Source organism: Ammospiza nelsoni, chromosome 1 (assembly GCF_027579445.1).
Source record: "Ammospiza nelsoni isolate bAmmNel1 chromosome 1, bAmmNel1.pri, whole genome shotgun sequence".
Taxonomy (NCBI): domain Eukaryota; kingdom Metazoa; phylum Chordata; class Aves; order Passeriformes; family Passerellidae; genus Ammospiza; species Ammospiza nelsoni.
This window is the reverse complement of record NC_080633.1, coordinates 100,553,217-100,579,619: the sequence shown is the minus strand read 5'-3', so window position 1 is coordinate 100,579,619 and position 26,403 is coordinate 100,553,217. Positions and strand designations below refer to the sequence as shown.

The 26,403-nt window shown below is 44.8% G+C and overlaps 1 protein-coding gene across 6 annotated transcripts in view; it reads left to right on the top strand.

Annotated features, from left to right (window-relative positions):
• Positions 1–26,403, top strand: part of LDLRAD4 (low density lipoprotein receptor class A domain containing 4) — a 295,191-nt gene that overhangs the window by 255,550 nt on the left and 13,238 nt on the right. For 2 of the 6 annotated variants that reach the window (XM_059490082.1, XM_059490079.1), the window contains one exon: positions 17,311–17,465. In XM_059490082.1, the coding sequence (XP_059346065.1) occupies positions 17,311–17,465 (155 nt within the window). Of the gene's footprint in view, positions 1–13,665; positions 13,744–14,083; positions 14,503–17,310; positions 17,466–26,403 lie in introns of those variants that run through there. The other 4 variants (XM_059490105.1, XM_059490096.1, XM_059490086.1 and 1 more) reach the window with 4 other exon arrangements.

Sequence of the window (26,403 nt, the reverse complement as noted above, 5' to 3'; positions counted from 1 at the left end):
CCTTCCCTTAAAGGCTGTCGCATACATTTTGGCAGGGCACCTCTGAACAGTTATGCCCAAAAGCTCTACTTCTGCCAGATGGAAAAAATCCCCAACAAATTGTTTGGGCAGGGCTTGGGTATTCAGGGTGAACCAGAACAACGCGTAAAGCTTACACTTGGGGCTGTACCAAAGATGTTGGATTCTCATGTCAGTGCATTAAAAGGGAGCAGTGTAACTGTATAGTCACTACTGTTTGAAATGGTGTATCTCTTAAGAAGACATGCTGTTAAACCAGACTTACTCTGTGAGCTCTAAAACAGGCTATCTTAATTTGATTCGGAATTCACTTAGCACTGTTGTGTTCACATTATGCAGCAGAAAAGCCTGTTAAGATATGTGCTTGCCAGGGAGTCCTGCGACTGAGCAAGAGCCTTTCTGATCCCTTTGCCAGGTTGTTACCAACTCTGCATGCAATTTGGGCAGTTTTGGAGTGTACAAGTATAGGTAAATCAGACTGCAGCAGTACTTTTGGCATCTCTGCTAGCTGCTGTACAAGGGACTGATTAGCCCAGGACATTTCAAGAATGCAGATTTTCTTTTTTAGTTTGCTTCTGCCTGCCTGTCCTGTTTTGTCCAGCTGCTTAGGAAAAGCAGCGGTTTTCCAGCTGCCTTCTTTAATCCCTTTTGACTGGGCTGGAATTCTAGCCAAGCAGTACCTACATAACAAGAGGGGAGAGGCCCTGAGTATAATGCTGTACTAAGGGTTTTACACTCGTCTCCTCGCTTGCTGCATAGCCAGGATAAGTCCTAGCCATTTCTCCAAATCCCTGTGAGTTTTTCTTCAAAATGAAGTGATTAACTCCTTCTGTAAACTTCCCCTTGTCTAGGGCATCCAGGCCTTGCGCTGAGCTTGACAGCATTCAAGATCTCCTGCCCACATAGACTATTAGGTTCTGCTTATCCTTCGTTTCCACTGCCTGGTGAAATATTAGATAACGGGGAAAGAGCTTATCTTACATGCGTCTGAACTGACAAATATGGCAGCCTTTCAGTAAAAAGGCTAATGCAGACGAGGCCTTTTTCCTGGCTGGAATAAGAATGAGGCCGGCGCTTGTCTTCTGCCGCTGACAACGGTCAGATGCATGCGGCATGATTTCCATAGCATCCAGACAGTCGGAGCACCTAATATCTACCTGTCTAGTCAATACATCAGCTTTGCTGGAGCGGGGAGCTGAAGTTTGTCATTGAGGCGGGTTTCTAATGCAGCACGAATGGATCTTTCAGCTGTACTCCAGGGTAAACATTGTAAGCCGTGCAAATTTATTTACCGGTGCTGACAAATAACTGTGTCAGTCACTTTTGTTTTCTCCCCGAAATAAGATATGCTTTATAAATGTCCTTATGGATTTAATTTTTGCAGCTTTGTGCATGGGGGAGGGGGACTTCTTGCTGTTTGAACAGATTAATATTAGTGTTTGTTTCCCTATGTGTTTCTGCACATTAAAAATTGGACTGTGTTTGGAATCAATAATCTTAAAGGTCTTTTCCAGCCTAAATGATTCTATGATACAAATAACCTTCAGATGGACCCATTTCAGGATTTAACAGTTTTATGGTAACAGCTGGGAAACACTCTCCTGATAACAATGTTGAGGGGAGTTTGGCTTAACAGCACAGCTGAGAAACTTTGCTTTGCTGTGCCAGGGCTACCTGGAGGGGCAAGAGGCGCAGGAAGGAAGAGGCTGCTTTGCACACAGGGTGCTGAGCAAGGCCTGCTACTCATTTCAGAAGTTTCTTGGCTCATCTGAGGCATAGGGCTGTGCTTGAAATTTAACACTTCCATTTTGAGAAAGAATACTCACTGTTACAATGTGGCATATTTCTGCATTGCATTCATACAGATATTTTTGGAAATTGTTTTCCCAGCTGTAAATTCTAAACTGTACATTCGCTGTTGAATTCTAAGCCACCAGCTAAACCCCAAAGTGTCTGACAGCCCAAAAAGCTGGGGATCTAGTGGGAGAAACTGCTGTCCTTTTTAGAAAAGAGAGAATAGAAGTTTCTGGGTGGCTTTCTGCAGTATGGTGAAACACAAGTGTGCTCTGCATGGAGGAACTGGAAAGAGTTGTTAGTTGGGCAAGCCAGACACACCTAGACAGCATCCTGAGCTGCTGCCAATCCACATGAGGGGTTTGGATCTCTTCCAGGCTTTGTTCCTGAAAATAAATTGTTCAAGATGGGAAACCCTGAGGATTGCATTGACCAGTGAGCCATGCCTCTGGGTGTGAGCTTTAAGGGAGAGAACTCAGGTTTCAGATTTGGGCTAGAGGCTCACCGAGAAAAAGCTGCAATCAAACTTTAGCCTGCATTTCATTTGTTTGCAAGAGATGATCTACACTTTTTTTTGCGTGCGTGTTCTTCCTTATAAATGGGATTTATTTTGGCCTCAGAAATTTGAGAAAGGGTTTTGATCTGATTATTTTGTTTAGCTGTTTTTTGTATCCACAATTTATATAAAGAGATCACCTCTGTATCTATTCCAAAAGAGTAAAGAAATTAATTAACATGTGTAAACCATGCAGAATATGTAAGACAATGGGTATATGCTAACTATTATGTTATTTATTTAGTGCTTTGATAGCCACGTTGCAAAACAAATGAGGAGGTGGGGATGTCTTTTGGAACAGAATATGCTGCAGCGCCCGCCTTGATCTGCATTAGACATCTGCATTGTGAAGTACAAGTGATGCTCAAAGACGCACTGAGAAAACAAACGGGTTACAGAACTGTCGTGTTAGAAATGACAAAATGTGTAGGCAATGCAGAACCTAAAACTGCTTCAGTTTCAGGCAGGATGTTAAAGTATTAATTGAAGAAACAGCAGAATCTAGCAGAAAAGATAAAATACCAACATTTTGGAAACTGGGACTCAGTTCTTCAGGTTACAAAAATTCACTGTGCTAAAAAAAAGAGCAAAGTTATTTTGTTTTTTTAGCAGAAGACCAGACACTCAAAATTATGTGATTTAACACTGGGAACCCCAACTCTTACCTCTAATACTGGGAACCAAAACTCTTAACTCAAAGACTCTTAAACCCTCCCCTCCCCACCCCCTCCCATTCCCCAAACCTCAAAAGCAAAAACACAAAAAACCCAAACCCCAAAGCCAAAAAGAAAAACCACCTTCCTGAAAAATTTTAGAGGTGTTCAGGTTTAAGTTGGCTTTGGGTAAGGCACTTGCAATGAACAAAAAGTTGTAGACTAAGCTTTCAGAGCAAGAAATATGAGAGGAAATAAAGAAAAAATTACCAGAGTCTTTTTAAATTCAAAATGTCTAAGCTGTTTCTGCCCAAAAAAGGATAGATTGAAGCTGAGAGCCAGTTTGGGTTGTATACAGATTCATGCTTCTTATATGCAGAACTGTGGATTGAGCAATTCCCTTCTTCCTGTGTTAGGTGTGTAAACCAGAACCAGATGCATTAACAGCAAGGTATTTGGTGTGTCTAAAAAAAATCCAGGATAAACCCTGGAAAGGGTGTGCCTTTTCTAATTCACTTAGTGAAACTGTGCTAATATGATGACATGCAGCTTTCAAGGCAGGAAATACGGCAGGTAAGGTATTGGCAGCACCTCAGCCTCACCATCCTGAGTGTCAGACAGCAATTTAGACTTTATCCATGACTTTATCCAAGACTCAGACTTTATCCATGAGCCATCAATGATCTCTCCCAGGAGACCCTTTTGAGTACCTACCACAGCCAGGGGACTGGATCCCTGAGGGCAGAAGTGCCTGGGAAGCTCTTGCTGCAGGGTGTAAACTTTATAAGGGAAGCAACTGCAAGTTTGTGCTGCACTTGGTTGAGACTAGAGAGAGCAGGAATGGTGTGGGATGTACGGGGAGTAAATACTGCCCTGCCTGAGGGCAGGGGCTGTGTGGCCAGGCCTGTGCCACATGTGTGGTCCTCGTGGTGTGGTGTGCCCAGGCATGGTGCACAGAGGAGAGGGCGCACAGACGCAGCCAGGTGTTGGTGAAGTCTGTGGGGGAGGCTGGGATGCCGAGTGCAGGTGGCCAGCACATGCCTCTGGTGTCAGACACATCCCAGACCCCGCGTGCTTGCTGGGTATGCGCCGTGCTGGCAAGCTGCACGCTCTCACGAGTCATTTGTCTGGGACTTATGAATGGCAAAAAGCCTGGTCTGAGCTGCTATGCAGATCAGGATGCCGGCATCCTGAAATCCCGGACAAATCCCCTTAGCGCTTTTGGTAAATCTGCAGCTGGGATTTAACGTTGTGACAGCACATCCTAAGTGTGGTAAAAATAGCCTGTCTCCCAGCAGTGCAAACCTGACTCGCACCTCTCAGTTAATGGGTGAGCAGTCAAGGCTGTTTCTGGAGTCGCTGCACGAACGCGTGAAGCGGCGCCGGTGGCAGGGGATCACAGAGCAGCGCTGTAAAACGCTTGCCTGGCTCAGGCCGATTCTCTGCAGCTTTGACTTAAAACTCAGCAGATCAGAAGTGTGGCAGAGACCCCTGATCCCAGAGTGGAAAGGATGATGGAGAGATCTCTCTGCCCTTTGCTTCTCCAGAAGGCTTTGTCAGCCCTGGGTTTGCCTGGAGGCAGGCCGGAAGGTGTGCTGTGTGGGCAGCATCCCCTCCTAGGCTGGGCACAAAGCTTAGCCCTCTCCCTGAAGGCTGCGTAAAAACTTGGATTCATCTGGTTTTAACCCTTTACCTTAATCCTAATGAAAAAACACATTTTATATTAAAAATTAGGGCTGCACCAAATGTGAAGCATCCATCATTTTGCTGCCCCAATGGGGTAACACGGAGAAGTGAGAGGGAGAGGATGTGTTTTTCCTGCTCTGAATGCACTCACAGGAGATCACGGTTTATCTGTGACCCTGAAAACAAGTCTCTTACTCTCAAAACTTCCTCTCCAACAAGTCAGTTTGCCCAGAAAGCCTTGCCCCACCCAAATGGGGTGTAGTGTTATCTCTTTAGTGGGCTGCACAAAAATGCTACTGGTGAGTCAGTACAATGTCGGATGTGCAGTTGTACAGAGTGGGAATACAGGATGAAGTAGTTTGCAATGCAGCCTCCCATCCAAAAATACCAGCCAACCAACTGTAAGATGCATTAGCTATCATTTCCCAGTGCATCTGGTAAGATTTCAAGGAAATTTTGGGTTTTTTTGCTGTCACACACAGGAAAATACCATTGCGGTCCCTTGGGACCAGCCTTTTGCTAACTGGGAAAGGCACCTGTTCACTTACCACTGGACAGATTTTGAAACTGCATCTTTGTGATTTTGATGCTCACATGTCATCTTCAAAAGCGGCTTGGCAGCCCAACTGACAAATGGCACTGGCAGTGGACAGCGTGTGAAGGCTGAGGTGAGTGAGGCCGTGCTCTGTGGAAGTGCTGCGTAGGTGCTGCTGTGGTACCAAGAAAGAGAAGAATGGAGAGGACAGGCAGGAAGAGCTGAAAGGACTTGCCTTAGGTCACTAACAGGTCTGTGACAGAGTTAAGGGGAGAAACTCAGTCTCAGTCTGATCTCACAGATAGAAGATTATGCATCTCCCTAAGCATCTATGCCATACTTTGTATGCAGTCTTGTATATTCTGCATACAGGGTCATTTTTCCTTTCTTGATACCTGAAGTCCTCCTATGAGACACTTCAAGTTTAATTATATCTTACCTGATCCAATATTATGTTAGGGCTACAGGGAACAAATGGATGGAGCAGCAGTGTTAGAAAACACCTCTCAACCATCACTGACACCCCAGCTCTGTCCTGGATTCTGTTCAGAGACATCCATCCCTCCGACTGCCTGGGCTCAGTAACATCACAGTAGAGTGGGACTCTGCTACTCTACGTATGAGCTAGCACTGCATGGCTGCTGGTTTTGCTCCTGGCTCTTAGCTTCCATCCTGAAATGACAGTGTAGTTTAAACTGCCTAAAAATACAGAAGTTAGCTTGCCCTTACACAGGGTACTCATGGTAAACGGTCAAGCTGCCTTGCTGTCACGTGTAGTGTCTCAGAAGTGGCTTGAGCTTGAAGATAACATTAATTCTGTTGAAAACAAGAATTCTGTCATTGCCTTGGGCGGGATTGGTCTCATTTTATGTAAAATATATGCAGATTTCAGGTTTTATCGAGTTGCTAGGGTGCTGTCCATCAAGCAATGTTTGGAAATCATTTTTAGAAGCGATGCCAGTTTTGACATGCTGTTTTAATATTTTTCTGGCTGCAATAGGGCAAGACATAGAAATCTTATGTTGTCATCACACAGAGCTGCAAAACGTTCTTTTTATCTTTTTTTTTTTTTTTGCTTTCTCTCTCTTGCACTCTGTCATATGGAAACCAGATCAAGATTATAAAACTATTGCCCACAAACTGTGATCTTTCTTCTCTTTTGTGGTGAGAGCTGACAAGTCAGTGATGGCTTGGTGCTGTTGGTACTAGCTGTTCATGCCGCACTCATTTGTATGTATCGGGAAGTGCCGAACTTGGCGTTCTTCTCAGTTGGCACACAGGCTGGTGAAACGTCAGATTTTTAATTGTGATAAAGTTCACGAAAGAAAAAAATTATGGCAGATGTTTCCTTTTGTCAGAGTGAACTGAATCATTAAAATGTGATATGATGTACTATGAACAAGTCAATGTAAACACCATCCCTTCTGAACATGTCAGAAGACCGAAGAACTTAGACCATTCATGGTAATGTTAAAAACCATGTGGTCTGAATGCTGTATTACCAAGATTTCTCTTTAAATGCAGAGCATGAATCTTATGAATTTTTATTGCCTTTCTACAAAATGAAAAGATAACATATTCTGCTGTGGTAAAAATATCCTGGTAGCTTCTGCAGTGTGGTTGTCGTTTCGCTGGTGGTTTGCTCAGAGGTCTGCTTTTCACAAGTAGCAGTGAGGTATCCCATTCCCATTGAGTGCTGAGCTTGCTCGCTTAATTTCCTCTTTTCTAGAAGATGTATTTTTGGGAAGTCTTACTCCTTTTCCAGTCTGAAGGAAGTGACAAAAACGCTGCTGCTTGCTGAGGAATGCCTGTGATGATGCGTTAAAACTGGCTCCTGATAAGTGGTTATGGAAAAACTGCAGGAAGCATCTGACAACTGACATTCTCTGTGGACTTCTTCTCCTATTTCCTCCTCACATCTCTGCTTGAAGATTATTGTCCACACACTCACTTAGGCCATTAGTCAGAAAAGAAGTGCATTACAAACTTCCTGATACTTCCCCATGACCTGAGTACTTCTTATCTGCAATTGTTCTCATTCTTGCTGGCCTAAGAGATCTTGACTAGATTATGATTCTTATTCCCAGTGTTGTCCTTTCTCAAGATTTTGCCTTGAATTAAATTATTTTCTTAATGCTTCAGCTGCTGGAATCAAGCATGAATGAATATCTTAATTTTGACATAAAGGTCAAGGACACTCTGGAAAGATAAGATCTGGGTGGATCCCACAGGGATGTTTTCTGTCACTCTTCTGATTTCTGATTTGAAGGAACCTGACTTTACTGTTTTGGAATGCTGTGGATTGGGAATAGATTACTGTGCTATATCATAAAGAGAGTAAAAACAAGAGCAAATCCAAATCATTTTGTCCACCAAAAATCTCAATTCTCACCTCTTTTGAGGGTGCACTGCAATTGAGGTGACTGTGTTTTGCAGACACATGTAAATACTTGTACACAATGTGATCCATTACATTGATTTATTGGGGAAAAGTTGTGTTTCTGTGCATGGACATACACAAATTGTATGCCAGCCATGTATTTTATTTTAAGTGGGCTTGCAGAAGCCAGAAGTAATGAACTTAGCAATCTGATAACAGTTGTTAATGGCAGAGCCTCTGTAGCTCTTGCACCACCACGGCAACTCGTGGAAATGCAGTGTGCTTTTTCTAAACTGGCATAAGTTTTTACACCTCTCTTGCATCATAGGAGCTTAATCCATCGTGAAACCTCGTTAGAAGCTGCACCATTGTATCCTGAGGCAGATGTGAAATCTGTGTGAGTCACCGATCTGCCATCAAGCTGAAGGAAACTGAGTCTGTGGTTCTTAAGAAGGCCCCATTTGGGATGCATTTACACAGCTCCTTTTGTATAAATCATTAGTGCTATAAACTATCCATTCTTGTTAGGAGAAGAAATTTAACAATGCAAATAAAACAAAATACTGTGGCAGAGCAATTTTATGCTTGATTGTAATGTTTAATGGCATGTTCTCATAAAGAGATTTTTCCCATCCTTCAGACCTATCGTGTCTGTGACTCACTTGATTTCCGATGGTTTGAACATCCCTCATTTTATTCCTAGAGTTGTTTTCTCTAGAGCAATTTCTGTAAACGTGCTGCAGCATGGGGTTATCCAGGGTTAATTTCCCTTATGATTACACATCCAGACAGCATGTATGTAAATGCTGCAAGACAAATGATAAGAAAACTGCAGGATGAAAGAAAACAAATTCCTTTGTTTTGCATGTAGATTCATTTACCAGTACTGAAGTCTTTCCTTTGCTCACTTTTAAATGTTAACACTAGCTTATATTGGCATTGTAGTTCTTTAAAAGCATTATTTTTATGTCATCCCTGACCTCAAATTTTGCATTCTGTTGATTTCCTTTGTTCCCCATATGTCTTCAGATACTTTTTCCAGGTTCTCTCTATATCCTTTACCTTCAGGTGCAAGACAGCACCATCAGTGAAGCAGAGCTTTGTATCTCTAAACCAGCTGATTATATTCATGTCAGAAATAAATACAGCTCTTCACATTCTACTTGTATTTTTAGTACTGTATTGTAATCCTGGTTCTGCTTTCCCTTCTTATCTCTGTTCTGTCTTGCCCTGAGATTATATTTTTTTAGACCAGGGTTGCTGGGTTTTCTTGTGATGTTTCTGCACTGTCCAGCTTTTTGACGTCTTTGCATACACCTTAGTCAGAAAGTACTAAAATGTTTGATAGTCTGTTAACCTGCAGTCGAGTACCCCTTGTTTTCTTTTCCGGGCTGCCAGGGAGTTTGCTGGCAATTGAGATTTATGGAGCGAATAATCCACCTGGCAGGAGACTCTCTGTAACTGAAGTATGTTCTTTAGTGGAAGAATGAACGTTCTTTGTGTGTCTAAAATACCACTAATAGCTTATTTAGCAACCTATACTTCTGCAACAGGGCTTTCAGTTTTGTGTTGGAGGTGGATTTTTGCATGTGCTTAATTCTAGTATCCATGCTAATTCTATCCCTTATTTAACTTTCATCCATTCCTATGGCAGGATAATGCATGATGTGATCTCCCAGCTTTTTAATGTGGTGCTTAGTGCATTTCTTCTAGCTCCTGATTGAACAGAAAAAAATATTAATAATGAGGGATGATTCTTTCCTGTACTTGCTGGGAATTGCCTGGAAACCACAGGGAGTTTAGGCAGGGTAGTCATGCTGCAAACCAGAGACTCCACAGAATCCAGTTCCAGGTACTAACTGCAAGTACTGCTGGGAGAGCTCTGAATAATAACAGAATTTTTAAAATCCCAAACAAACAATATTGTTATCCTTTCTTGCCTTTTCTCTTACTTAAATAGCTCATTTTTACACTTAGTCGATTTGAGCTCAAAATGTGACAAAAGCTGTGGAATGTGATCAAAACTAAGGGTGGAAGGAGGTGCAGTATTTTCAGCACAGCTGATTTTGTTCACTAATTTTTGACAGAACTAAATGGAGGATTGAAGCAGCCAATGACTAAAACACATGGAAGCTACTGTATCACAATATTCACCCTAATGGTGGGAAATTTTTGTTCTCAGACACCCGGTGACTTTGTCCCCTTGGAGACGTTTTCCTGGTCTGAATAGTCCGGGTTGATTATCTTCCTCATATTTACAGCTGCCTTTCCCTGCCCAGAGCTTCTCATTCCTCAAGCATCAGAACCAGGAAATTCTGTACCTGTTTTGCAGCAGTGGCAGGGGAGCATCCAAGTTAGCAGCAGTGTGATCTGCAGGGTAAGCAGGGCCAGGGCATTATGCTCACTGTACCATTTAACCCTGCTGGAGCAGACAACTGTAAATTGCCTATGTCGAGCCAACATGTGAGGACTAATAGAACTGCAGTGGGGATAATTCATAAGTAGATTTTCTCACTCACCAGTGTAAACAGAGCCAGTGCTAGTCAGGTCTGAAACGGTGATTACTTTTAAATCAGCATGTTATAATTCAGTGTCCCTGACTGAACCCTCCTTCCAGCAGAGGAAAACAAACCACTGCATGCGTGGCCAGCACAGGGATCACTCAGGCTGTGCAACTAACTATGCATGTGAAGGACTGCCTGAATTTCCTAATCCTTCTTATTACTGCAGAGTAAAGAACAGCTTTAACAGGGAGTCAATTTAGAGTCCTTAAATACTGTCTTCTTCCCTCCACCAACTTTACTTCTTTTGGGCTGTGTTGCTAATCTCTCCACAGTGCTCCCATCTGCTTGTTCCTTGCACCTAATCACATTAAACACAACATAATACATCTGGATACATGTACTGGCAAATCGGTTACTGGAGTTCACTGCCAATGAGAAAAGCACTTTTTCTTTCCCTCGGTCAGTGCTGTTCCTCCATCTTTTTCTGACAAAATCTAGATTTAATCAGAAAGGTGAACATTTCCCCCAGGTGGAGGCAGTTTGAGAGGTGGGGGCATGGGGCATTCAGTGGGCGCATTTGCAGTTGCTTGAAGCCTTGAAGTTGCTTGGCAGTGCAGGGAGGGGGAAGCGCCTCTGCACACACACACACTGTCCAGGCTCCCCAAGGGGCTGGCTGCAGGCAGGAGGAAAACACCCCCTTACTGTCCACTTTGAAGACTGTGGGTTTTCTCTTATTCTTCAAAGTATCACAACTGGCCAAGAACCTGCCCACAGTCAGTAATGTCTTTAGAGGATCAGAGAAAAAAAGGAAGAAGTAGCAGAAATGCAAAAGTCATATTGAGAAAGCAGTATCTGTGCAGTTTTGGTCACCAAAGCATGACTGTTTCTTTACACTTGAGATTAACATCTTTACTAGCAGTAAAATAAAAAATTCAGGTTTTGTTCTTGTGGGTTCCAAAATGAGTCTTTAGTTTTCTCAGTAATGATCTGAGGAGACAGATCAGTGAACATGTCCTTCATAAAATTTCACCTGTTACCAAGTTGAACTAGCCCTTGGTTTTATCATTAATATGCTAGACTTGTAATGGCCTGTGGAGAAGCATTATGACTCTGTGCCAGAACCTGCTTAAGGAGCTTCTACCCTGACGCCAGAGCAGCCGTCCTGCTCAGAGGTCATGGTGGAACCTGCTACTTGGAATTTTAGCAGGAAGCTGCTCCCCCATTCTTGTTGACAGAGAAGCTTATATGGGCTCTCTGGCACAGGGCTTGATTCACATTAAAAAGTTTGTGATAAATTCTTAATAAATAGGTGATGAGCCAAATATTGTTCTGAGGACGTTCTTGAGGATGCTTATCACAGAAGTCTGTAACCATTTTGCAGTCATTGTGCCTGCACTTGTACAATAATAGTTGGTGGGTATTGGACTAGAGAGTGAGTAAAGTGTGTGAGTTACCAGTCTGTGTGCTGAGTCCCCCGTCTTGCCAAAGCAATTATTTTATGTCATGGGTTAATGCTCGTCAGAAACTGAAGACTCTAAACATCTACAGTTCAATTGTATGAGTAAAGGACAAGCATTAATGCCAATATATTAGTTTGGTTTGTTTTCTGCTTTCTTTGTAGTCTTTAAACTGCACTCATCTGAAACCAGCTTCTCGTTTTAAACATGAGGTTGGGGAATGATGTATGTAGGTCAGTCTTTGGTCAGAAACTTTATCTTACAACGTCCTTGAAAACAAAGAGTTTGCAACAGGAAGGTAATTGGCCTCAGTAGCAGCTCTGTACACATTGAGTGGGTATGCCCACGCAACAGCCATGCTCAGAAGTCTGGTCTGTTGAATTAATTGTCTTTAAAGTACTTTAAGGACAATCAGATTGTAATTTTGAAGGCGCTTCACATCTGCTATCTGTACTGAATTACTTATCTCTGCTGGTAACAGTGCCGTACTTGGTTAATACTCCACTTGCACAAAAGCATTCTATTGACACATAATTTAAACTCATTCTGCTCTTCTAGGAACTCCCAAAGGATATTTATTTACAGTCCACAATCACTGTCCCCCAGCTTGACTGTTGTGTTTGGATTGAGGCCTTAGACCTTGCAGTATCAAGCTAAATGTCAACAACAGTTTAATAAATCCAGACAGTGGGGATAGCCTGTAACCAGGAGAGGGGCCCTGCTGTGTGCTGTGGATATATATAGCAGAATATGTCTCCCTAATATTTTTAAGCCCCTGGCTCTTCATAGTGCTAGCTTGATAGGTGACTGCAAGCAGGCCCACTCCTCTCTGCTTCTTTCCCCTCCTGGCTTTTGCTCTTTGACTTTGAGTTAGGGCATCTTTATATTTGAGGCTGGTGCCTGGGATTTCCAAACATGAGAGGCGTGGGCAGCACTGGGTCTGCCTCCATGGTCTGCCAGCGTGTCCTGGGGGCCTGTGCTGTGTGTGGGGGAGAGCAGTGCTGCTGTGAGCTGAGCTGAGGTGAGCCAGCCACAGCCTGCTGGAGAGGGGCATGGAGCCTCCCCAGTGCTGCAGCCATCTCCTCTGCTCTCAGGAGCTCCAAGGCCCTGGCCAAGTGTGGCCCAGAGGGTCAGCTCACTTTTCTTGACACTGGTCTCATTCAGTGCTTTGGGGATGCCACCATAATCCAGAGAAGTAATTAGGAATGGGAGGAGTCTTGGCCATGATGCTGAAGCCAGGATAAAGGAATATCCTGGGAATTGAAGGACAGGGTGCTGACAGTGCTTCCTAACATGTCAGAGACACTGTGGGACTGTGCTGCTCCTTTGCACAGTGGCAGCAGGGACAGCCCTGAGTCCCTGCTGCTGGCCTCCATCGTGTTGCTGAGTGCGAGTACAGGTGGGGAGCGGGATCAGGAACCCACCTGGCAGCGTTCCTCAGCCACAAGGGAGCCAGAAAGGCTGAGGCAGGCATAGGGGATTGGGGGGCCAGAGGGGTTGAGGGATGGGCACAGGGCTTCAGGGACAGGCACAGGGGTTCACTGGCAGGCAGAGGAGTTTAGGGACAGGCACAAGGGTTCACTGGCAGGCACAGGGCTGCAGAGGAAGGCAGCACTCACTGCTGGGAGTGCTGGGAGCTGGGAGTTCTGCCAAAGAAAAACACATGCGGCTGAAGCCCGGTGTTCTTTCCCCTCTTTCTTTAGTTTTTTTTTTTTGTTTTGTTTTGTTTTGTTTTGTTTTGTTTTTTTTAACTTGAGGTTACAGGCATCGCTCCTTCTGATGGTTATGGTTTTATGGTATAGCGCCGGGATGGGACTCCCTAGTATTTTACGCACACGCGGAGACACACACGACTGCCCGTGAAACTTGGGATAAGGAAGCGGGGGCCGCGCAGCTGGGATGATCCGGGGATCCCTCTGGCTGTCGGTGTGGCGCTGGGGCCGAGCTTTGGCTGCCGGCGCCCTTTGAAGGGCCCAGGGCCGCGAGCGCGTCGGGCCCCGCGCGGTCCCGTCTCGGCGGGGCGGGGCGGGGCGCGGGCACGTGCGCGGGGGTGGCGCGGGCGCGGCGCAGGCGCGGGCGGGCCGGGCAGGCGGCGGAGCCGGGGCGCCCCGAGCGCGCCGGGCCGGGCCGGGCTTAAAGAGCGGCGGCGGCGCGGGTCAGGTACGGACCTTCCTGCATCCCTCCTTCCCTCCCTGTCTGCGCTCCGCGCCTCCCCGCGGGGCTCGCCCACCAGCGGGGCAGCGCCTTTCCGTTCCTTTTGTTCTCGCCGGTCGACTGTTTTTTAATATTTTTTTTCTTTTTGTTGTTGTGGTTTGGGATTTTCGATTTTTTTTTTTTTTTATTTTTTTTTTCTCGAACTCGTTTCGCCCCGGGCGCGGAGCCCGGCGGGACCCTGGTGTCCGTGCGTGCGCGCACACGCGCGGCCGGGGCACGGCGGGGCGGGAGCGGCCGGTGCCGGCCGTGCCCGCCCGCTCCGGCGGCAGCGGCGGCTGCGGGGCGGCAGCCGCGCTCCGAGCGCCGGGAGAGGCGCGGGCGGGAGGCTCCCTGGCAGCCCCCCTGAGCGTGCCCCCTCGCTGGATGGAGCCCGGGGCTGCCGGGGATGCGGTGCCCGCCGCGGGGGCTGGCGGAGCGGCTTGAGCCCCCCGCCCGGCGCAGGCGAGCATGTCCAGTGAGCGGCTTAACAGGACAGCGGTGAAGGATGCGCGGTTAAAAGACCTGTTGTTGGAAAGAGGTACCGGCGCCGAGGTCCGCAGGGGCAGCGACCGCGGGATGCGGCCCGGGGCACCGCAGCGCCCGGGAGCGCTCGCCGGCGGAGCTGCGGGATCCGTGTGCGGGGGGAGGCTCGCTCGGGGTGCCGGTCTGGTGTGGTCGCTGCTAGGGCTGTAAATTGTGTCTCTCTTTTCGAGCTCTTCTGAGAAGGTAATTTGATTCACCGTGTTGCTTTTTCCGTGTTGGGCGTTTACCCTGGAACGTTGTGTTTGGTTTTAGGTTTTTTTCCGCTGGAGAATTTTTATTAGAAATGCAGTTTCTTGCGCGTTAAGAAACCGATGTATGTGAGTGTCACAGGCTCAGGGTCGTAAAACCAAAGCATTTCTCTTCCTGAAGCTTTGCCCGGTTTCTTTCCCGGTCAATTTACGGGAAAAGTGGGGAGGAGGAGATGCCTGTCGGGAAGGCGGTGGCCCTGCGCGCCTGGCAGGTGTCGGGCAGGGGACGTGCTGGGGGCCGCGGTGACCCAGCGCCTGTCAGCAGCCGCTAGGAACTATTTAAATGGCCTCGATCCGTGCCAGCAAATAGAGACTGCTGCTGCTGCTGCAGGCTGCCTTTGCTTTTTACCGCTGATAACCTAATGAGCAGCAGGAATGTCACTCAGGAGGAAGAAGCGATTTAAAATTATCGTTTTTCCCCGTGCTTTCCATTGAGGAAATCCTCTTGAACATCAGTAAGGTGTTCTGTTGCAGTTTGGTGTTGACAATGCAAACTGAATGTGGGAAATCCCATGTGCTCGCAGCTGTGTGCTGTGGTTTTTATTTTCTTTATTGTATGGCCATATTTTAATCAAGCATTTTTAAATGGTTCCCTCCTACGGGAAGTGCTCACAGACCAAATCACTCATCTCTAAGGGAGAAGTACTGTCCCTTGCCACTGAAATGCAGGGGTCTCGATAAATTTAGAAGACTGTGTCCTTGGCAGATAGAGAAGTAACATGTCATTCTAGTGATCTGTGCATTCTAGGAAAGCCCAAATAAACATTAGTTGTTTTGCATGTTGCCCTTTAGCAACAGTCTCCCATTTTCCAGTCTAAAGTGTGACATGGACCCAAAAAAAGTTTGTATAAAGAAAAAGAAACCCTTTAATATTTCAGTAACCACAGAATGTGAATTGCAGAAGTTGTCATCTGTGTGAAGTCTGTGTTCTGTGTTTCTGAGCCAAGAAAAACCAAGACTTTTAACTTAACTGTGGTTTGGGTGGGTTTATTTTTTAATTAATTCTGTTCTTCCGCCTTTTTGATCTTCTGGTGCTGACATTGTGAGCTTCCAGTGACACAAGAGAGGGGAAAAAGAAAGATCGCTGCCCTGTGTGTGGGGTTGATAGCAAAAGCAGAGCACCAAGCACTGACTAACCAAATTCTTTGAAAACGCTGGTGGTCTTAATGATGAGTGGGAAGCACTTAACAGCGAGGAGTGATAAAGTGATAGACATATTTTTGCCCTTTACTCTTTCCTTAGCCTTAAGTAGGCTTAGTTACTCCTCAGGAGAGGATTGCAGACCCTCAGCACTTGGTGCTCTGGCTGTGCCTGCCGTGGCTGGTGACAGACAGCTGGAGCTTGGCACCAGCCCCCGCTGGACACCAGCACGCTTGTAGCTCCTGGAGTCTGATGTTTGTTTGCAAGAGATCCTAGAATAATGGAACAGCCTTGGGTTTCCTTTAGGTAAACTGCAGGTTCATCTTGGGGTTTATGTTTGAGTGGTGTTTTTGTAGCTCAGCTTCACAGTTGTGTTGTGTCAGCACAAGTGTTCTGCTGTCACACAGAAAGCTGAGTGTGGCTGCGAATTAAAGATGGTGGCAAAAGGGGCTTGTTTGCTCATACTTGTTCTTTTATTTTCATGTGGCATGTCTCTTTCCTCATTAACTTCTTAAAACAGATATTTAGTATCAGTTCCCCAAAGTTCATGTTTTTGCATCCAAAAAGTAATGCCCTTTTTGGAAAGTACTGAAACTGAGCAACTTGAGCTGCTTCTTTGCTTTTTCTACCAACCTAGCAACCAAAGACCTCCTCCCATTAAGTGGAGTTGTCTTTCAAGATGAGCATCCCCTGTGAGCAATGCAGTTTCCATAGAAATATCATCAACTAGGTAGCTGCAAAGGGCAATTTTTCCCCTTACATTGCTCATCCTTGCTGCTCCAGTGTAGCCAAAAGGGTGCAAGAGTGACTAATTTCTAAATATACTTAATATTTGTGGTATAGGCAGGGCTTCAGATAAGATGATGGGTTCTGGGAGTTCATTGTAATTGTATCTCTTGCAACAACCAGGGCCCTGGTTTCATTTTTATCCATGGTGGAACATCTCTTGTTTTAGAGTACCAGAGCTCTTTTTAGATTTTTACCTGACTGGGAAAGGCCTGGAAAAGTTAGCATTACATTCGTTGGAGAGAAGGTGGTAATTGAAAAAGACACCGCATGTAGATTCAATAGGCTTAAGGTTTTCCACTCTAGTTAAATAGCTTTCATGCTCTTGACTTGATAAAAAAATTAAGGTTAGTGTACTAAATAATCAGTGTCCTGATTCCTCTCAGGCTTTGAAGCTTATGAAGCCCTCTGGACTCTATTGGTACTACAGGTGGCTATTAAAATAGAGTGGGGTTTGTGTGTATGAGGTTCCTTTGGTTTTTTGTCCAGTGAAATTGTTTTGTCCAAAAGGTTCATCTATGGTGTTTATGTTGAAGAGTTTGTTTCCTTTGGAGGCTGCAGAGAAGGATCACTAAGAAGCTTCTTAGTTTTGACCTACAGCCACTGATGCTGGTCAGTTTGCTCTGGCAAAAATGAAATAATTTTCATACTTTTTAGAACAGTTTTCATCACAAAACTTTGCAGAATAGACAGCAAGAGTATCTCAAGCCAGATCAGTCTCAGAGAAATATTGAGTGTCTTTTCAGGTTGTTGCTTTGATGGTTAACCTTCTGTGTGTTGATGACACGTTTTCCTCTTTTTTTTCCCTTTGTTTTAGCTGAACTGGAGTTTGTTCAAATCATCATTATAATCGTGGTTATAACTGTTATGGTGGTAGTGATCATCTGCTTGTTGAACCATTACAAACTCTCGACTCGCTCCTTTATCAACCGGCAGAGCCAAAGCAGGAGGCAGGAGGAAACTCTGCAGACGGTGAGTGTGAGCCCCCTGCACCAAACTCCCTTTTCCTTGGGCTGTGTGGGCCTGCAGCAAAGCCTCCCAAAGAGCTCTGCTACAGGAAGCTGCTGGAAGAACTTCTGATATCACTTTTAATACTCCCTATAGTTAGGTCTTTTGCCAAAGTTGTATTTGTCAGTAGTAAACAAATTTGGAACGCAAATTTAAGGTACATGCTCTTCAATTATTTTTAGACCCTGCTGTGTTTTATGTAGCCTATATTCATTTTGCATTTGGAGCTTAGATGGGACTTTGTGTTTGCTCCTGCTGTACTTTGAGAGGAGAGTGTGGAAGGGGAATGAATGGAGATGAGCTAGGGTGCAAAGATTTGAAATACATGTTGTTATGACTTTCCATATGTTGTGTGGTATCCTGGGGTTTTCTCTCTGTTACTGTTTTGTGAAGCTGGCATGGCTGTTTGCTGTATCAAAACCACTGTCCCAGTAAGGACCCAGGAAAATGTTGTGTTTGTTTCACTAGAACAGCAAGAAGAGATAGAAAAAGGATCTCTCCAAGGACCTGGTGTGCTTAAGATGTGTTGTTACTGGGTCAAAGGCTTAAGATGGAATCTCAGTCAGCACTTGTTAAGAATGTGTTTAGTGACCCCAAGAGTAAATGAGCACCTAATTTGCCTTGTGAGCCAGGAGTTTTCTGGGTGGGATGCTCTGCTGCCTTGTGAGGGTTAAGCACAGTGTGTCCGTGACCTTGGGATATCCCCCACAAGCGTCCCGTGGTGTTACAGGGAGGCCCTTCCTTCTGATGGGCTTTTCCCAGAGAGGTGCCCTTGGCCTCTTTGCTGGCAGAGGAGGCTAAGGGGCCATTTATGAAGTCACCTTTTGATGCATTGAATTCCTGGTAACAGTGCTGAGTTCACAGCTTCCTTTTGCTGTCAAAAAAAAAAGTCAGATTGTAACTGAGAGGTGTGATCATAATGGTTTACACCAGTTCTAACACCACAGTCTCACCTTTTTATCCATTCCAGTCTTATGTTTCTTCCCTCTTTGTGCTCCTTAGGGAGCTGCCAAGGTAATGGTGAGAGGCCTCGGGACTGCTCTGGCTGAGCACTAATTGCTGGCTTTTTGCTTTTGCCTTTTTGTTATGGTTAGATTTCAGCAGGGGAGGCAGAGATGCCACAGGGCTGCTGTGGAGCTGCCTCCCTGGCAATTGGCAGCTCCCTCCTGAAAGTCAGCTGTACAGTGTGACAATGCAGGGTTCCCAAAGCTCTCTCTTAGTGCATCACCTGTGCCATTTTGCTGGGGTGAATTGCTCTTTCCTTGGAGGCTGCAGGGGGAGGAAAGGAGCTGCCTCCTCAAGGAGAGGCTGCCTCACTGCCTGGCACTTGGGTAGTGTACGAATGGTTAGCTCTAATTTGGTTACAGATGAAACTGGAACTTGTCAAGCCTTCACCTCTTGGACTTGAGGATTGGAAAAATTGACTAGATTAATTTGAATGTTGCTTTAAAATGGACACTGTAATTCAAGAACCACAATTCTGTCTGAAAAATGTTAGCTGTAATTGCTACAGATCCCTAAAATGAAATAGTTTGAGATAAATGAAATGCATTTTCATCTTCACAAATCTTTTTAAACTGTAGTAAGCTGTCAAATGCATGAAATAACCCATTATTTCCTTTGTATGGTTCATTACTATTGTCTGTTATCAGAGCCAGTGATTTTTTTTTTTGCCTTCCCTTGGGCACAAGGGAGAAAACTTTCCCTTCTGGTGAAGAAGAGCATGCAATTTGGCAACAGGGACTTGGGAGCTGCTTTAGTGCCCAGAACTGATCTTAAATAATTTTTAAAACACTGACTCAGTTTCAGTTCGATGTCACCATTATAAGTAATGATAATCACAGCCAAGTGAGCACTTCATGGGAATTGATGAGGGGATGGCAAGAAGCAGTTACTGATTCCTCTGAAAGCCTTTGGTATAGATTTGTCATCACTATTACTCATCTGAATTTCTGATAAGCTGCAGCTCTTCTTAGAAGAAGGTCATACTTGTGGGGAATGGGGATTTACAGGTCTCTGAGTTGAGATGTGAAAAACTTTGAATTTTCTTTTGTGTCAGGTGTTAGAAGGAAATTCTGATAGAAACTGGCTGTGCAGTACAAACCTTAAAAGCAATGTACAGAGAATGAGGGTCAGAAAACTAAAGTAAGTGCTCTGTGGTGAGAAACTGCAAATGACCAGCCTGTTCTCATTGTCCACAGTGGAGTGGCTTGCACAAGATAATAGTGTGAGTGGTGAGATGCAGGTTATACACTTGTAAAATTCATTTCTTGTGCCAGGCACATCTTGCTCTGTGTGCACATGCTGTCCAAGTGGATTTTCTTGTAAAGGAATATTTTTTTAATGGTATATATTATATCTCTGAAAACAGATAAAAATGTTTGTTAGCCACTAATACCTGAAGAAAATATTATTGTGACTCAAGTCTTTCATTGGTAGAGAAATAGTGAGTGGAAATAGAGGAAATTCAGACATCTTTCTTGAAAGAAGATGGTAAAGCAAATTATTTGACTGTTGACTAGTTCTGAAGTGAACACCTATTACAGCGACCTGAGTGGGTCGCTGCTGGTGAGAGAGAGACGGTGAATCTTGTATCTTGATCAGAAGGCTTGATTTATTAATATATGATATTATACATTATAGTTATACTAATAGAATATAGAGAGAGGTTTTGCAGAGCTGCTAGCTAAGCTAAGAAGAGATAGAAAAGAATATCTACAACAAAGTTGTGTTCAAGGACTCAGTCCCCTGGCTTACACTGGTGATTGGCTCTTAATTATAAACATAGAAAATGAGCCAATCAAGGTGTTCCTGTTGCATTCCCCAGCAGCTGATAATAATTGTTTACCTTCTCTTCGGGGGCCTCTGGCCTCCCGAAGACGCAGAAATCTGAAAGAAAGGATTTCTGTGGAGAAATGTCTGCGACAAACACCCTTTCATGTAACTGAGTTAGCAGAGGTGTATCAAAATGTAGAACTCAGCCTTTCCTGTTCAGATGGGGGGTTTGTTTGTTTGTGTTTTTGTTAGGTTTGTTGTTGTTTCAGTTTTTTGGGGTTTTTTTTCTTTTTTTTTTTGGTCCTTTTGTTATCTTCAGTTTTCTTTTTCTTTAAACCTGTCCTGTTTCTAGATAATCATGTCTTCCACCAGCTGAGTGGTGGCTGAACTGCACAGATTTCTGGCTGCATAAAGATCAACTATTGAATAAATGATCTCTCTTATTCTGGTTCTTCTACAGAGTGTAATAGGAGTGATCAGCTAAATTACCTGCTGCCTTTATTACCAGCCTCACACCTGTAAAACTCCTGGGTTAGGCATCAGAAGTAATTAAATGAAAGATCTTAGTGGATTTTTTTTCTGAAATGAAAGATATTAGTGGATTTCTTTTTGTGGTTGAACTTCTTTGTGGTTATACAAAAACAAACAAACCGAAAAACCCAAACAAACAAAAAAACCCTAAAAACACCCTGAAGAAATGCCCTCAAATAAAAAAAAAAAAAAAAGAGGATGATAATGAGAATTTCAACTTTCAGGCCAAGTCAGAAATTAGAATATTAACAAGATTTGAAGTAATGTTTAAAGGGCAGAAAAAGGACCAGTCATAGGGGAAAAAAGGCTGCTCTTCAACAAGTGCACGCCAAATGATATTGTTACACAGCTGTTCTGTAAATACAGTTTTCTGTTCATATTTATAATTTTTATATATATTTCTTTTTATTCTTCTGGAGTATAATCTTCCAGTCTTTCCCCTGGTCTTTGGTATTTTATTACCTTGGTTATTGGGCCAAGGCCTTAAGCATACAGGACAAATGCTGAGTGCTCAGGAGCAGTGGGTCCTTCTGCTGCAGTGCTGAGGATTGCTGCCTGCTCTGTCCTAGTGAGGCCATTAAACATTCCAGCCCTGTTTTTACATTAGCAGAAATAAGAGTTTTGGGATCCTAATTATGAGAGGTGGAAAGATGCTGAGCAATAGCCATGCTGGCATGAGCAGTAGCCTGGAGTGAGCCTGCAAGGTGCTGAGCAATGTCTGTACCACAATGGATAAAATATTGAACGTTTCCTGCTGCTGGCTTATCCATCAGCAGTGCTGGGCTTCACAGCTGGGAGCAAGCCAAGGGTTGCAGAGCACCTGAGAGGGATGCAAAAGCCGTGGGGCGTGGAGTACACCAGGAGCTTGCCCAGGGGCTGCTTCACTGTGAAACAGCAGAACTCCGGCGTGGGGGCAGCTGATGCTCCTGGCAGTGCTGGGGGAGTTTGGGGCAGAGCCATGTGGCAGCCCTGGCAGCGCACATGTGTGCACAGGGGGTGTGTGTGTGATACCCCAGGGGAGATCTGTGCTGCTGCAGCGTTGCTGGCTGTGCCTTTGTTGATCTGGTACTGGGAGGGCACTCGTGCTGGTAGCCAAAATCTCCTGCTGGAATGTAGGTAGCTGCAGCTGAGCTGCTGCTGTGGCAGTCTGCTGTTTGCTGGGACAAAACAAATATAAATCTTGCTTCCCAATTATTAACTCTTAAAGTCATCACCAGTGATTTCCACGGGGACATTGAGGGGAAAGAGATTAACTGACTTACAGAGAGGTACTTAATGAACTTTGACATTCCTAATTTCATTCCTTTTCCCTATCCTGGTGTCTTTGCATTGTCCTCTTTTATAAAGTAGATGTTGAATGAGTGCTGAACACTTGTACTGCCCCAGGCCTACTCCTGGCAGCAAATCCCTGCATCCATCACACAGGATGCTCACCCTGACCAGCCCCTGCCTCCCAGCACTGAGGGCAGCATTGTTGCTCAGGCTGCTCAGCTTGCATTAAACCTGCATTGGGAGTGCCAGTCTTGGATGCTGAGCTCCAGGAGCACAGCTGTAAAAAATACTCCCCTCTGCCCTGCACCAGCTATTTCAGAATAATAGGGGAATGTCAGGAGGGTGACAGAAAATAGTCAATAATATTGACAGCTCAGGGATTTGCCATTTTTTCAAATGATAGTCTTTCCTGCTGGTCTTTTAAATTATTTCCTACTGGCATTGGCATTACTCTGTCTGTTTCCTGCTGGTGTCCCTAGGCACTCATTCTCATTTTCTTACTGACATGTGCAAAGGAAAGAAAATCCCACTGGGAACGAGAGCCCAGTCTACAGCCAGGAGAGGGTGTGAGTGCTGTAGACCACCCTGCTTTGCCAAATCTTTTTGTTTGTAGTAGTCATCATTTGGCAAGGGCTGGATGTGCACTGTATTCTCCTGCTGTCTCCTTGAGGGACATGAGCTTGCCTCTCCTCGGGGAGTGCTGCCAAGAGGGACAGCGAGCTCGGCTGCTGCCCTTTGAAGTCTCCCACAGTAAAGTCATTATATGTTTAATAAGGGCAGGATTGTCCAGGAAATCTGCAGGTAGGACTAGAAGCAAGGAGCACTGGCTTTGGGTGGCACCTGACTCAGTGTGTCACCTTGGGCAACTTGCTTCATCTCCAGAGGAGGAAGGATAATAGTACTTACTCCCTTCAGTTGAATGAAATGAAGATTACTTAAAGTGATGAAGTGCTGTGAAGATGGGGAAATAAAAGTTTTAAAGCATTAAGTAACAGGAATAATTGCAGTAAGTGTAGGGAGGCAGATTACGTGTGAGAGATTTGGCACTCTCTGTAATTCTCTAGTACTTCTGCTTGGTACCGTGTCCTGCTGGAATACTCACCATTCTGTTGGGGACAGCACAATAGTTTGTTTTGTTTGTGTTTGTTGCTATCTTCAAAGCTGTGGTGGTCTGTATGACCCAGGAAGATACTGGGAGGAATGAGCCCCTGTGCCTTCCTGGAGTGTTTTCAGCAAGCCAATGCTTTAATGTGGTGTAATGTACCACCTAGGGCCAAAAGCAGAAATTACACTGCTGTCTGGAACATGTCACTTGAAAAAGAAATGTGTGTGCGTGCACGTTTTTGTATAAAAATAAAATAAAAATCTATGTTAAGGGGAAAAGAGGGACCTTCTTAATAATTGTAATGCATTTTAGAAAATGAAAAACTGACTTTTGTTTCTCAGAAAACATTATTTCAGGTAGAGTTCTATTTTGCAGAAACTTAATAGTGGAGAAAGCCTGTAAATCTCCTTAAGAGTCAGCAAAAAAAGAAGAGTTTGGATTATATGGGATTGTCATCATTTAACCCCAGCTGGCAACTAAGCACCACACAGCCCCTTGCTCCCAGCAGGCTGGGGTAGAGAACTGGGAGAGTAAAAGTGAGAACTCGTGGGCTGAGATAGGAGAGTTTCATGGGGAGAGCAAAACAAGGAGTTCATTCACCACTGCCCGGGGACAGGCACGTGCCCATCCATTGCCAGGGCATTGGTGCTCCGTGCTGTGTGACAGGGACTTGCAAAGAGCAAATGCTCTTGCTCCCAAAGTCCCCCCTTTCCTTCTTCTTCCCCTGGCTCTGTGTACTGAGCATGATGCCGTGTGGTCTGGCATGTCCCTTTGCTCGGTGGGCTCAGCTGTCCTGGCTGTGTCCCCTCCCAGCTCCTTGTGCCCCCCCAGCCTTGCTGGTGGGCTGAGGTGAGCCCTGACTCTGTGTAAGGGCAGTTCAGCAATTATGAAAATACCCCTGGGTTATCAACACTGTTTTGCTCAGAAATCCAAGACATGGCCCCATACTTGCTACTGTGAAAGAAATTAACTCTGTCCCAGCTTTAACAAGCACAGGGATCCTTTTGCTTTATTACAGCTTGAGGAAAACTTTTGGCTGAATGTAAATTTTTACCTCTTATTTTTCCTGAGTTAAGAATCATTCTTCTGGTAAATGTCTTTGCTGCTGGCTGTCGAGGGGCTGTCACCCAACTGAGGCAGTTGGGTGACAGTATATGCTCCACTATTTAAAAATGTTCTCAGAAAGTCATCTTCTTACACTGTTTAATTCTGGAGGCTCTAAAGCATTGTAAAATATGAAATAGCAAATTATCCTAGGCCTATGGACTCTCCTAAGCTCTAAATATTGAGTTAAATAATCATCACCATGAGATAATTAAGTAATCACTCAGCTGGATTTATTAAATGATGCTGCTATTTCAAAACCTAATCACAAAGTTAATTTCTGTAAATTGTGGTGAAACCCAAAAATGACAATGGGTCAGCAAAAGACATAGGTGGATCCCTAAGATTTTTCTTGCTTGGTGTTATTGGTAGATGCTAGAATTTTCATTCCAAAGCCCAACAGTGTTAAAAATTAATACACTATAGGGAATGAATGCATAAGCTTTCTCTCCTTGTTGCTTTTAAGCATGGAAGCTTGTGCCTGAAGTCTCTTGAACAAGGAGCACGTTGAGCTGGCCTAGCTATTGACAGTCTGTAAGAATCAGGTAAATGAGGTACTGCCCTCATCAAAATATGGGTAGATTGCATTTGCTCAGGTTTAGCCTTGTTTGCACATACCTGATAACTACTTGTACAAATCCCTAATATAAATACAAATGCTGTCAGTTCTCATCTGATTTTCACTGATGTGAGCACAGGGGAAGAAGCATTTTAGCTTTCAAAGGAAGGTCTGTAAGCACAGGGACAAGTAGGAAGCAAGAACTCACACTTTCCCTCAGTATAAGTCACCCCAGATTGGTCAGGGTGATCCTAGCACATTATTTCCTAAATCTGTGTCTCAGGGTGGAGGAGTGTAGTCATGGGGATATTTTTCTTCTGCAGCACTTTGTTCTCATCTCCACCTCTTCCCATCACCCCAAGATCAGTGGAGCTGATGGGCACCAAGCCTAGGGTTAGGTGGTGTCTACCCAGTGCAGGGAAAGGGGAGTTTTCCTTAAATAAAGACTCAGAAAGGTAGGTAGTATGTCTCCTGTGGTAGATGCAGTGATTTCAGGAGGGCAGAAATTCTGTATTGGGTCAGTTAGTGTGGGCTTGGTGAGGAGAGGGTTCTGTGCTGTGTCATTGGACCAACCATGGTTGGTCTGCACGTGTTTGAGCCTGGTATTTTCCAAGTGTGGGCATGCTGAGCACGTGTTACCCAGCCATCTGCTTGGGGAGTTCTTCTGGCTCCTGGGATAGAGATCTTGCTGGGGGTTGGCTGCTGCCAAATCATTTATTCTGTCTGCTGCTCTCTCCAGGGGAAACCTTAGGGAAGGGAGGAGCTGCAGGTGAAGGGTAGGACCTACTGTCACAGGAATAACATTGTTGCATGTCCTTGCATCCTAAGGATCTCACAGCCTCAGAGTTCAGCTGCATCCCAGGCTGTTTACCTTCTCAAGTAGTTATCCTAGGGTGGGGAGAGCTTTGGGCTCCTTTGGTCTCATCTTGGTGTGACTATCCCAGTGCCCTGGTTACTCACCAGGATCCCTGCAGCAGCTGCAGTGCTCCAGGCAGGGCCTTTGGCTGTTCTGGGATTCAGGCATCAGTGGTAGAAGTAACAGGCAACTCCTCTCTTCTAAAAAGTTATTTCTGTTAGGCATGGCTGGTAGCAGATCTGGGAGACTTGGCTCAGTGAGCACGTCCTGTTCCATCTCCATGCAAGGAGTTTTTCCCCATATGCTGCACCATCTCTCTCAGCTCATCTTACCCTCTTGCCTGTGGGGAGATGGGCCCTAGAATGGAAGTTGTTTCCACATCCTCATCAGCAGCTCCTTTTCATAGGGGAGTTTAAGTAATATGAGTGGTGTAGGTAGATTTTATTTCTTTCTGAGTGGCTTGTTGGTTTTGCCTTTTTTCTTCTCTTCTGAGCCTGTAACTCAGGAGCAGTTAATTGAGAACTTTAGCTTTGACTAATGTGTTTTACAAACAGTTCCAATGGGTTTGGAGCCCGTTGGGTCAACTGCTGATAACCTGATTGCCTTTAATTGTGCAAACATACCCTCAGATATTTCAAAATGAAGGAATGGAAAGGAATGTGTGCACAAGTGTGTGTATACATGTATGTGTCTAGTTCCA